The sequence below is a fragment of the Lithobates pipiens genome, unplaced genomic scaffold, assembly GCF_037356315.1.
Source record: "Lithobates pipiens isolate NorthernLeopardFrog02 unplaced genomic scaffold, aLitPip1_a1.2 Scaffold_23, whole genome shotgun sequence".
Classification (NCBI taxonomy): domain Eukaryota; kingdom Metazoa; phylum Chordata; class Amphibia; order Anura; family Ranidae; genus Lithobates; species Lithobates pipiens.
The window spans coordinates 79,207,892-79,221,456 of record NW_027507785.1 but is presented as its reverse complement, the minus strand read 5'-3'; the positions used below and the strand labels follow the sequence as shown (position 1 = coordinate 79,221,456).

At 38.0% G+C, this 13,565-nt stretch overlaps 1 protein-coding gene across 23 annotated transcripts in view; it reads left to right on the top strand.

The window, feature by feature from the left end:
* Positions 1–13,565, top strand: part of CADPS (calcium dependent secretion activator) — a 624,105-nt gene that overhangs the window by 557,358 nt on the left and 53,182 nt on the right. For 12 of the 23 annotated variants that reach the window (XM_077451917.1, XM_077451911.1, XM_077451914.1 and 9 more), the window contains 2 exons: positions 4,349–4,456; positions 8,081–8,128. In XM_077451917.1, coding sequence (XP_077308043.1) covers positions 4,349–4,456; positions 8,081–8,128 — 156 coding nt within the window. The remainder of the gene's footprint in view (positions 1–4,348; positions 4,457–8,080; positions 8,129–13,565) is intronic. The other 11 variants (XM_077451920.1, XM_077451928.1, XM_077451912.1 and 8 more) reach the window with 1 other exon arrangement.

Here is a 13,565-nt window from a genome sequence, read left to right as displayed (position 1 = left end):
TCATGTGACCACTTTGATTGGCTGTCACACATGTCACATGATTGGGAACCCATCTCGCCAGCTCCTGATCATGACTAGAGACCAAGTGCTGTCTTTAACAGACCGGTCTCTATGCAATGAGTGCACTCCCAGCACAAAGACTTTGGCCATCCATAGATACATATGTCTGGCATATGGTCAATAAAACTCACTTCTTTTGCTGCCGCATGGCATATGTGTTAAATGGGTAGCAAAAGGTTAAGAATATAGTTTTTTTTAACTTTCATGTAATATAGGTAATATCTTTGCTGCATGGGTTTCCATCTTAGATATGCCTCAAGGATGGTGAGGTTCTAGATCTGAAAGCATAAGCAAGCATTGCTAGGCTTATGATTCAAATCACCCCCTAGGCAGCGTTTAGAGATTGTGTTCTGTTTTTTAAAATGTTTTTCAATAATGTCTCTAAAAATGTGCATTGCACAAAGGACATCATATTCTTTGTCTAAAAGAGTTATCCTATACCTCGCAGGCCAAAGATCAAGCAACCCATGCATCTGCTTTAGTTCCACCAGGGCTTACACATTGTGGTTTTGATTGCCAATTAAGGCATTTAAATTCAGGGACTGAAAATAATCTCTTGATATAAATCAATACCTTTAATGTGTCAGGAACTGACAATAATCTCTTGATATAAATCAATACTCAGTTACAAAGACTGGATATAAAGAGCAGCCACTATAATTACAGTCTTACAATAACTATATTTCTCCATATAGTAATGTACAACCACTTTAGGTGTACCAGTAACATATGCATAGAGTTGTACCAAAGATCAAGGTACAATATCAAGCCTATTTATAAGGGTAGTAGATCATGTATAACATATGTAATATATACTGTGGTATCCAAACTTTCTAAGCAAAGGGCAAGTTTACTGTCCTTCAGGCTTTAGGGGGGTCAGACTGTGGCCAGTGGGACTAGAAAATGCCCCGGAATCAGTGCCCCATAATTGTTTTCAATGGGAGAAATAGCCCCCCATTAATGATATCATTGAAAAGAATAGTGCCCCATGAATGGTGTTAGTAGGGGGAATGGCGCTCTATCATTGGTGTCAGTTGGGGGAAAAGAGCCTTAAAGTGGAGCTCCACCCAAAAGCAACAGATACCTGGTTTTGACAGGAACCGGTCCCCACTTCTGGGAGACCTGGCTGTGACGAGGTCTCCTGGACGTTCGCCCCCCCCCCTCCTTCCCCTGACGCCATGTCATTCACAAAATGCAGCACGCTTCCCACATGCGCAGTAGGGAACCCTTACAGGCGTTGGCGGCAGCAGCACATGAGAGCCAATGGAAACATCAGCTGGGGTGCCGACATCACTGGATTCAGGGACAGGTAAGTGTCCTATTGTTAAAAGTCAGCAGGTACAGTATTTGTAGCTGCTGGCTTTTAATTTTTTCATTGGGAGCTGTACATCTTCAAGGGCCAGATAAAGGCAAGTAAAGGGCCACCCTTGGCCCCCTGGCTGCAGTTTGGAGACCTCTGCTGTATATGAATACAGTATAGGATGCATATGTTGTATATGATCTCCTACCTGACAAATGTTGTCTTTACCCAAATCAAAATTGTGTCTAAATAAAAAAGTAAGGCTGCTGACTTTGCAACTTGCTGCTTTTGTCACACAACAATAAGCAGCATTTAATAGTAATTCTGTATTGCACGCCAGTGCAGTGTTCAAGAAACAGCCTACACTACTTAGGGTAAGTCAGAAAATTATGGAATCCAGTAGAAAAGAAACATGTACTCATATATAGACAACAGCTTGTCCGAGTTACCATGTTAATCAAGAAATTTTAGTGCGTGTATTAAACATTAGTCGGCTGGCTCTAATGCAAATCCCTCTGTTCTATGTGGTTGCCAGACTCCATATGGTAAGTAGCCGGAGGGAAAATCTCATTGTTTAAACTATGGAATATTGTTAAAACCATCTTGTTCCATTACAAATGATATTCTAATATTTCCTTCCCCATATTGTTGAGCCTTACTCCAAAGGAGGCATAGTAAGCTGGGTTTACTTTATGCCTTGTTATGAATAATGTCCTAAAGGTCTTACCAAAGATCTTAAAATTTACCTTGAATAGGAATGTGAAACTTTTTCGGTAATTAATATCCCATTACTATTTTAGGCATGAGTAGGAAAAGCCATCATTAAAAATGACGTAAAACCAAGAGAGATGAATAGTTCAGTATTTTTTTTTTACCATAGGAATTAAAGAAGACAAAAAATGTAACACATAGAAAGCTATTACAGAATTTGTGCATCACAGTTTATTCGAAGGTTACGTTTAAAAACAACAATATCAAATATTTCACAGATAGGTAACACATAATCAGTCAAGAAAGCAGGCAAGAAAAAATAAATAAATAATTGAACTACTTATGTCCTGCCATACATTTTAAGTGGTGGATGCTTATTTCTGCAGTGCCATTTATAAATGACACTTGGGGAATCAGTGCACCCATCATTGGCTGTGAACTGAGCCACCTTTGGATGGCACAGTATACAGAGCTGTTCTGATCTGTTCTCTACCGTGTGATCACTGTGATAACCAGTCACAGAGATTGCACATGTAAACAGTGTAGTGTTTACTTTGGAGAGACCACCTCTTCCTCTTACAACAGAGGAAGGGGAGAACAAATAAACAAATGAATAGGCTATTTTTTTTTATTAGTTTCAGGTCAGCAGATCTCAAGGTTGTGAGATTGCTTTTAACCCTTTTACACCCTCCCTTTTGTATATCTTCACTACATCCTGTTTTTGGAGTGGTCTGTATAATAACCCCAATCACCTCCCTTTTCTTGCACATGTGTACATTAACCCCTTCATCTGCATCCTCCCACTCTATGTAACCTGTAAATGAACCCCTTTATCTCCTTCTCCTTTCGTGTATGACCTGTACACATGTATTGTATTTAGTGCACCATTACCACACTCTATATTTTAACATCTTCAATACAAACATGTTTTTTCATTTCCAAAAAATATGGAAAACAATGTGATCACCTTGGGTGTCTACTTTCCAAAAACCAACATAAAATATTCCCATCACACAGGTTCCTGCAGTAGGCTAAGAAGTGGGTGGGTGATGCAGCAACTATCAGCTGGAAACTGGTACCATCATAGATCAAAGTACATATTGCCAGTACACTAGGATCTTCAACTAATGTCAAAACATTTATTTAAAATGATCTTTTTTACAGCAAAATAGTGCAATGTTTCGGGGCTATGCAGGACTCCTTCGACAGGAATGTGTACTTTCCAAAAAGGGATCATTTATGTTTTTTGTACTGTCCTGGCATTTTTATATCGTAAAAAAGCAGATATTATATAATACAACCAAAAAAGCTATTTCTGTCTCATAAATATATTTTTTTTAAATTTGGGTACAGTGTCGCATGACTGAGTAATTGTCAGTCAATCACATCACTTAAAATTTTAAATTTCCTAGTAATGAAGGTGTATTACAGGCTAGTACTAAGGTTTTTGATCAGCTTAGATGGATAAAGATGTGCCCTAGGGTCTATTCCATGCAATATATTTATTTGGCCCAGATTTATAAATGGGTACCCCATCAAGTAAATGTACCCCTTTTTACATATACTGTAAATAATAAAAATAATATAAAATAAAGTTTGCTTGTATAATAATGGCTAGTAACAGATTGAGGCATGGTGAAAAATGGCTGACTTTAAAGTCTATATAAACTGGTACATTTAAATATTTGTCATTGACTGTGAGCAGGTCCCAGGGCAGACCCCCAACAACTCTGAGAATGTGTTTCCCAAGTGGCCTTGAGACACTATAACTGCATTTTTATTCTTACCATAAATACTTTTTTTAATTAACTTGGCGATGTGCCTTTGAAATTGCTAGAAAATGCAATCACTTCAGAATCTACAGAATAGATTCCCTAGCATAGCCACAGTTCTCCCTCCCTCCTGCCTCATCATAGTTCTTCCCTCTTCTGGGAGCATCTATTTTTTGCCTGTGCTGGTCCACTTCCTGCATAAACATTTACAAGAAATGCTATTGAATGTCACTTGAGTGACAGCACTGGATCTGCTGGGGTTGCTGACATCACATTCAAGATGGTGGCATCCAACAGCATTCTCAGAGCATGTGGATGTCTACAAAGGACAGGATTGTACAAGTCAATACTTTAAATGCTCATACAATCTTAATAAATGGTCTGACAACATGGTCACTTTGTTATACTGCCACCTTGTTAATAATGAGAAACTAAATATTAGTTGAAATAATGGGAGAGAAATGATTATGGCCTCCTCTAACTGTGTTTTATTTTTACTCCACAGAAACCTGGAATGGACGTCGCCGATGCCTACGTTACATTTGTGCGTCACTCTCAGGATGTCCTTCGTGACAAGGTCAATGAGGAGATATATATAGAAAGGTTATTTGATGTAAGTAAATGCCTTCTCCTCCTTGGTCAGCAAGGTGGAGATGCCCCAAAATGTGACAAAATAAAAGACAGGGGGATAAGTCACATTTTGAAAAAAAAAAAGTAATCTTCTCACAAATCTTTCTTTCCCCTCTGATTTGCTCTTTTCTGCTTTAAATCTCTACTTTGTACTTTTGTCTTGGTCTGCGTCTGATACTAATCTCTGATTGGACATTTGTGAAAATAAGAAGCAGCTTACTGTATGTTGTGTATGTAATATCTACAACTCCTTTGTGTTTTCTTTTTTATGTTTTCTATGCTTACTACAGCATGACAGCCTTGAGTTTACCACGCACCTAATTTAAATCCTTTACCTACCTCAGATTGTTTGTCAAAAAGGACGTGTCAAAAATTGCTAAATATATTAGATATTATTGTATTATAAAATAATTTAATAGTAGCATATTTTGTAAAATGTGTAGGCAAATTGATATATTTTAATTGATAATACTTTAAATATATAAATAACAAGTATCATGTTTTGTAAATGTAACAAGGAGCATTATAGTAATTGGAATTTGCCCATAGCAGATGCTTTATTCCACTTACGGAATGATATCTTTATCGTTCTGAAATGTAAAGCAGATTAGCAGACTTTTTACATTAAAACTATATCTTTTTACTTTTGATATTGACTGAATTAAGTTTTCATTCTGAATAGTGGAAAATTTGCACCAAAAATGCATGGTCCACTTTTTTTTACTGTGCTTCCTTCTATGCCAAATGCTGCAAAAAAAAAAAAAAAAAAAAAACTTGTGGGAAAACTGTCTTATATATACTTGCCCTTCCCTCAGCTTCCACCCACAGAACCTAGGCAAGGGTGACCTCATGCTTCTTCGGGCAAGATCCTGGGGAATGCTGAAAAGCTCAGATCTCACGACAACACGCGCTTCTGCATTGTATTTGAGATTCGGTCATTCCCCAGAATCAGGAGCATCATGATTTCACTCCTTTAGTACAGAAGCTGGTGGAAAGGTACATATATTTATTAACTTTTTTTCTCTACAGTTTTTGCTAGCCTTTTGGCATTGGAGGGAGCACGTTGGGCAGGGGGGGGCACCTTGCTTCCATGGCTAATTTATAGTTCACAGACAGTTATTAAGTTAAACCCCAAGATTTTATTTAGATAATATATTTTTAGACAAAAATATTGAAATGTAAATATATAGTCTTACAACAATACAGGTCAATACAACAGTATAATGAAAAAAAAATAATTCACATTAAAATTGCGCTTCTTAACACAATTGACCTACATGGTTCATTATAAAGAAATGCTAATTTCACTTTTCTTGAAAAAAATACTCAGATATTTTTTTTATTTGTGCTTAAATTAAATTGCAGTACATAAACTTATACTAGTTTGTTAACATTTTTGGGTTTAAAATACTGTGTTGCAATCTGGGTCTTTGGTATACTGGCCATATAATCCAAACTTTTGTAGTATTTCTAGCCATGCAATCAGCAGAAAATTGCACATCTAGTCACAATAAGAGTTTAATCAAAATAGCTGTTTTTTTTTTTTGTGCCCAGAGCAAAAAAGGTTTACATTAGGGCCAGTTAGATTTTAAAGACTCAAAGTTTGCTTACTTCTATGTTATAATCTATACATCAAGGGAACATTGGTGTGAATATTCACACAATTTATGATGTGAAGATTCTCAGCCTCTGTTAGTAAATCAGCCTCTTAGTGTCCATAAGAGTATCTGTACTTTGGTGTAGTAGAAACTGTTATTCAGCTCCTTTTTAAGGAGGCCAAGATAAAGTCCTGGCCTTTCACTACTGAACACATTTCTGCCTCCATGCTTTTACCACCATTGGCCCTGCCTCACTTTCTGCAATTGCAGTTTGGAGAAAGAAAATTTCTTCTTGCAATTTGTAACAGGAAGTGAAAGAGAAGGTTGTGCAAGTTTAGCTTGATCAAGGGTGAATTACCCTTGCTGCCTTTGGTGGTGACAGTAGTAGAAACAGTCCCATATGTGACATGTCTCATTAGGTAGAACGTTAGAAGTCAGAATATTTGTGTTAATGTTTCTGTCACCTGTAGTGTATGACACATGCTGTATTTTTGTTTGTAACAATGTGCGGCCAAGGCTAGGACCACAAAACATGTCTGTTTTTAACTGGGTCCTGTGCATAGCATGTGTCTCTAACTGTGGACTATTTATCAGATTTGTCATGTGCATCCATTATGTTCATGCCATGCACTGTGTGCTTACTCTGCTTTTTTACTTGCTTTCACGCTGTGCTGCCAACTTTTTCTTTCCCAATCAAAAACTCTTTTCTGCGTGATCTTTGGTTTCCCTTCTTGCATATCCCTTCCCCTCTTAAATGATTGTTTTCTTTATAATTTTTTTCACTCTCTCGCTGACATCCTTCTAATTGAAATGGAACTTATCTCTCATGTCAACAGTTTTTTCACATTATGTCAAGTGGCATGATTTAGAGTCAAATAATCTTCCTGTGTACATCTACTAGCATGACCCACATCCACTGAGAATGCCTGCTACATGCATACAGCACATGGAGTGGTAGTCCTCGCTCTATGCATGCGTGCCCATTGAGATTTACAACTTTAGAAGCCTGAGAACTAAACTTATTATACACATCCAGTAGGCATCAAAGTAGGACTCACAAGAAAAAAAAATGTTGTCCTAATTGGGATAACATTATCATGGCTAAATTGCCTGTGGGTTGTTCTTTTGATGGCTACACTGCCTTTTCTAGCCTCACCCCTTTTATTTCCACCTTTTTTTTTCTTTGCACCCCTTTGTGTTGTCTCTAGTGATTAGTGAAGGCAAAGACTGTATTGTGCACTTGAAACAGCTTGTATTGTTAAAATATAGATCACTCCATATGTATATTTTCAGTACCTAATAGAGAGTTAATTTACTAACTATCCAACAGTTTTCCATTCTTGTTGGATCTCATTTGAGACTTGCAATAATGTAATTTTAATATCATAAACTTCTTAGTTAATTTCTCAATATACTAGAAGCATATATTGTAAAAATAGTGTATGCATTAATGATATCACTGCCTATTTTGTAAATACGTTTTATTATTGGCTTACAGTATGTTGATGTGCAATATACCCCAGCACATAAACAACCAAACTCCCACAGGGTATTATTCAGATAATTTCAAAATTGACAGGTTGTGTGAAGATCGTTCATTAAGTTGAATGTACAAAATGTAATTACAAATATTTTTCTGTCTTATTTTATTCAGGCCTTCCTAATCTCATTGAATTTAGGTGGCTACCTAATGCCCAGTAATTATGTTTATTTGGATAAATAAAAAAAATGTAATATAAATTTCCAGGATAGTAAGAGAGCGTTCTATTAATAGCTGACAAAAGTGCAATAATAGCTTTAGTAACAGTAGGTAACAGTAGGTTTATAGTCCTCATATTTTCTGTTTTTGTTTCCTTCCTGTTTTAAGCACCTCCCATATCAGAATGTTTTGTTGTATCCTGTTTTTTATTTTATTTATTTTTTCAGTGATTGCTTTTTTTATTTTTATCTTTCCCAAAATTTTGTTTTACGTTACCCTTTTATTTACCCCTTTTGTTTTCCCCTTTTAGAAAAGGCTGGATGATAATTGTTCTGTCATGTGCCTGAGAATTTTTGAGGTAATTTTTTTAAAATCATCTAAAATGTTATTTTTTTCCCATTTCATTTTGCCACAACTCATATTTGGCATGATCAAATTGTTCACCCAGTACTATTATTTCATATCGTTCTTAACAGCACTCTGGAAATTTTCTGCTGTGTGTGACCTTTGTCTCCTGCTGAGACAAAATGGAATATTAATTTGTTTTAATAGGTTTAGCTTTTTTTTTTTTTACATTAGGGGTTATTTTGTTTCATGTAAGGTTTTTTTTTATTATTATTCAAGATTTGCCCAGGTGCTGAAAAAAATACAAGTTAATCTTCAAGATGTTCATTTAATCCGCTGCTATAAATTATTTTATGTTCAAGGGTTTGATTAACATGATCTGGGTCACGAAACCAGCTGCTTATTTGTGTGTCCTTTTTTTAAAAACCTTCACAGACAAAAAAACATATTTTTCAACTATAGCTGAATATTTACATATTTTAATTCTTTTAGTTTACTGACAATGTCTGACAGGTAAAAGAAAACATATTTACAAGGTGAAAGATTTCTTAAATATGTTGCTTTGAAAGTAAACTTAGTAAAATGATATGGTTCACCATCTAACACACCCATTTTTTACAGCAGCTTTCTAATTGTATATATGCACACACACACTGGACAAAATATTTTAAAGACATATTTATATATACAGAGCTGCATTAATTTGTGTCTTTTACATTTACTTGGGGTTTATCTTTAAACCTTTTGTGTGGAGAGTTATGAAGTGAAGAGGTGAAACTAATTGCATAATTATCATTCATATTTACTCTCAGAAGATGTTCTAGGACAGAGGGAATGGAGATCTGTGAGCATCAGCGTATCCATCTCCACTAAATCATTTGACAAGTACACTTTTAAAGAAAACCTATAATCAGAGATATGTGAAAGTTGCAATAGGCTCTCCTGAAATTACTAGATATCTGGCTATCATCCTGACCCCCTTGCTTCAACATTTTGAAAGCTGTTTCAGAAGATATATGCAGATAAGGGATTTCTCTGAACTACATCATTTTTCTGGGTCAGAACCTTGGAAAGCAAGAAAGGCAGTGGGTCAGGATAGCAACCTTTTATCTAGCATTTCCAGAAGGAGGTCAGGAATTGCAGGCCTTGTATTTCTATCATGACAGAGTGCCATGCAAAATATTGGCCTTACTTAACCTTAATAATCTACCCAAAAACCGAGGAGGGCGATTTGCAAGAAGCTAAATTTTTAGAGTAGAATACAATCTCCATGGTTTAGCTTGACCCACTTCTGGCTACCAAAGCATTGTTATTTTTAACTGTTTTTCAGCTTTTACAACTTGGTTTTGAAGAAAACTGATTTACAGTATAATATATCTGATTTAAGATATCATATGAACCAAGAAGATGTTATTTAAAAGAAAAATATTATTATTTTGTCTCTAAGATTCAGCCCAAGGAAAATTTAAGGATTACAACAGATGTGCTTAGTGACGGCTCATCTGCTTAAGTCTAGCAGTCCCCAAGATCAGTGATTAAAAAGCCATCTCCAAGTTTAATGAAAAACACTATTCCAATAATAATGCCATGCATCTGATAGCTTTCTTGCAGAGTCCTTGTGAAGGCAAATCAGACAGAAAAAACATTTGACTGGAGTTGATACAAGGATTATATAGGTCAATTATACCCTTAATCTGTCTGGTAGGGATTAAACAGTTATAGATTGCCTCTAAGCATTTGGCTTGTCCTTGGCAGTTATCAGATCAAACTGGTTGTGCTTACTGCAAAGTCTAGTAAGAACTTAATCATGTAGTGATATGGGCCGGATGAAGATGAGCTGAAGTATAGCAACTGGTGCTTTGCTTTTGAAGGGTTGCTCACATACCATTTGTCTGTTCCAAGTATTTATATCTAAAAGTCGTCATGTTTCCTTTGTTTATAGATATCTGGAATTTCATATGTTCATTTAATGAAATAAAAAAAATAGAGGAATGTATACAATGCCTTGAAAAAGTATTCATACCTCTTACCGTTTTCCAAATTTTTTCATGTTACAACCAAAAATGCAAATGTATTTATGTGATAGGCCAACATAAAGTGGCACATCATTGTGAAGTGGAAGGGAAATGATAAATTATTTTCAAAATTTTTTACAAATAGATATCTGAAAAGTGTGTTGTGCATTTTTATTCAGCCCCCCCGAGTCAATACTTTGTAGAACCACCTTTTGCTGCAATTACAGCTGCAAGTCTTTTTGGGTATGTCGCTACCAGCTTTGCACATCTAGAGAGTGAAATTTTTGCCCATTCTTCTTTGCAAAAAAGCTCAAGCTCGGTCAGATTTAATGGAGACCATCTGTGAACAGCAATTTTCAAGTCTTGCCACAGATTCTTAATTGGATTTAGGTCTAGACTTTGACTGGGCCATTCTAACACATGAATATGCTTTGATCAAAACCATTTCATTGTATCTATGGCTGTAATTTTAGGGAGGGCCTTTGTCCTTCTGGAAAGTGAACCTCCACCCCAGTCTCAAGTCTTTTACAGACTCTAACAGGTTTTCTTCTTAGATTGCCCTGTATTTGGCTCCATCCATCTTCCCATCAACTCTGACCAGCTTCCCTGTCCCTGCTGAAGAAAAGAATCCCCATGATGCTGCCACCACATTTCATAGTGGGAATGGTGTGTTCAGGGTGATGTGTAGTGTTCGTTTTCCACCAAACATAGTGTTTTGCTTTTAGGCCAAAAAGTTTAATTTTGGTCTTGGTCCATATGTGTCCCCCACATGGCTTTCCCAAACTGCAAACGGGACTTCTTAATGCTCTCTTTCAACAATGGCTTCCTTCTTGCCACTTGGACAGATTTGTGGAGTGCATGACTAATAGTTGTCCTGTGGACAGATTCTCCTACCTGAGCTGTGGATTTCTGTAGCTCCTCCAGAGTTTCCATGGGCCTCTCTGATTATTGCTCTTCTTACCTGGTCTGTCAGTTTAGGTGAATGGCCATGTCTTGGTAGGTTTGCAGTTGTGCCATACTCTTTCCATTTTTGGATGATGGATTGAACAGTGCTTCATGAAATCTAACCACTTCCCACCCGACCTGGAGCAAAATGACGGCCAGGTGGTGGTTCTGTTATCCTGACTGTCATATGACAGCCAGCAGGTTAAGCCACGATTGCACGCTTGGGTGGGGCCCGCGGCGTGGCAATCGATGGTGTGATGTGTCAGTCTGATACATCACAACACTGATCTCGGTAAAGAGCCTCTGACGGAGGCTCTTTACAACATGATCAGCTGTGTCCAATCAGGCTAATCACAGTGTAAACGAGAAGAGTCGTTTATTGGCTTTTTCTCACTCGCGTCTGACAGACGTGAGTAGGGGAGAGCCGATCAGTGGCTCTTCTGACAGGGGGGTCTGTGCTGATTGTTTATCAGTGCAACCCCCCACAGATGCCCACTCGGGACCACCAGGGATGCCCACAAAGAATGCACACCTGTATACCACCCTGGACCACCAGGGATATGCCAATCAGTGCCCAGGCAGATGCCAATCAGTGCCCATCAGCAATGCCTGCCAGTGCCATCAGTGATGCCTATCAGTGCCACCCATCAGTGCCATCTAACAGTGCCCATCAGTGCTGCCTATCAATGCCCATCAGTGCCGCCTATCAGTGCCACCCATAAGTACCCATCAGTGCAGCCTTTCAGTGCACACCAGTGCCGCCTATGAAGGCCCATCAGTGCCGCCTATCGATGCCCATCAGTGCCACCTATCAGTGCCCATCAGTGCTGCCCCATTGGTGCCACCTTATCAGTGCCTGTCAGTGCAGCCTCATCAGTGCCCATCAGTGAAGGAGAAAACGTACTTATTTACAAAATTTTATAACAGAAACAAAGAAAAAAAAATCTTCAAAAATGTAAGTCTTTTTTTATTTGTTTAGCAGAAAGTAAAAAGCACAAAGGTAGTCAAATACCACCAAACGAAAGCTTTATTTGTGGCAATAAAATGCTAAAAATTTTGTTTGGGTACAGTGTAGCATGACCGCGCAGTTGTCATTTAAAAAGTGACAGTTCTGAAAGCTGAAAATTGGCTTTGGGGGAGAAAGACTTTTACACTGGAGGCGTTTATTAGGCATTTTAGCGCTAAAAATAGCGCCTGAAAAAAGCCTCATCTGCAATCCCAGTGTAAAAATCAGAGTGCTTTCACACTGGGGCGCTACACTGACAGGACATCAAAAAAAGTCCTGCAAGCAGCTTCTTTGAGGCATGTTAGGAGCGGTGTATTTACTACTCCTAAAGTACCTCTGCCCATTGAAATCAATGGGCAGGTCCGCCGAAGCATCTGCAAAGTGCTTTGTAGGCACTTTTAACCCTTTATTTGGCTGCTAACTGGGGGTGCCCTGCTAGCTCACGAAAAGTGCTGCAAAAGAACGGTAAAGTGCCGCTAACTACCAGCGCTTTACTGCCGGCGCCCGGGGCTCTGGAAGTGTGAAAGGGCTCTAAGGTTCTTTAACAAACCTCTGAGGGCTTCACAGAACAGCTGTATTTATATTGAGCTTAAATAACACACAGGTGGGACTCTATTTACTAATTAGTTGACTTCTGAAAACAATTGGTTACATAAAATTTTAGTTAGGGCTATCATAGTAAAGGAGACTGAATACAAATGCACGCCAGATACATTTGATACTTTTCAGATATTTATTTGTAAAAAAAATTGAAAACCATTTAACATTTTCCTTCCATTTGACAATTATGTACCACTTTGACTTTGTGTTGGTCTATCACATAAAATCCCCAAAAAATACATTTATGCTTTTGGATGTAACATGACAAAATGTGGAAAATTTCAAAGGGTGTGAAGGGGTACTTTTTCAAGGTACTGTATCAAAGATTCTGGGGTGGTTTTCAAAAGTGAATTGAGGATAACATTGGTGTAGTTTTAGGCAAACTAGAATATTAATGAGGTTAAAGTGATACTAACTAAAGCTAAAAACATCTTTTACCCTAGGTAAAAACATTTTCCCTGTGTAAAGAGGAAGAGAGGGGAGAAAAGATCCAATGCTGTACATGGCTGTACCTCTTCTCCCCTCTCTTCCTCTCCATGCAGCTCCTGCTGCTGTCAATCAAATGCAGTGAGGAGGAATTGGAGGCCGGGCTAAGCCCTGCTGTGTGTGTCTCTGAAGCACGGCTCCAGAGACGCACAGCTCGGGAGCGAGCAGGCACTGTGTGCTCCCATAGCAAACAGCTTGCTAGGGGGACACATGAAGAAGAGGAGGAGCACTCAACACTTGCCCAAGAGTAACATATAAGTACAGAAGGCACTGAGAGTCTTCTAACGTTTTCATCACCACCCACCACTTCCGTCCACCCTGTGAGCCTGTACAAAAATGTTTCCTCTGGGTATAAACTGAATTTTACATTTCTACCTACCTCCCTTAGATGCAAATTG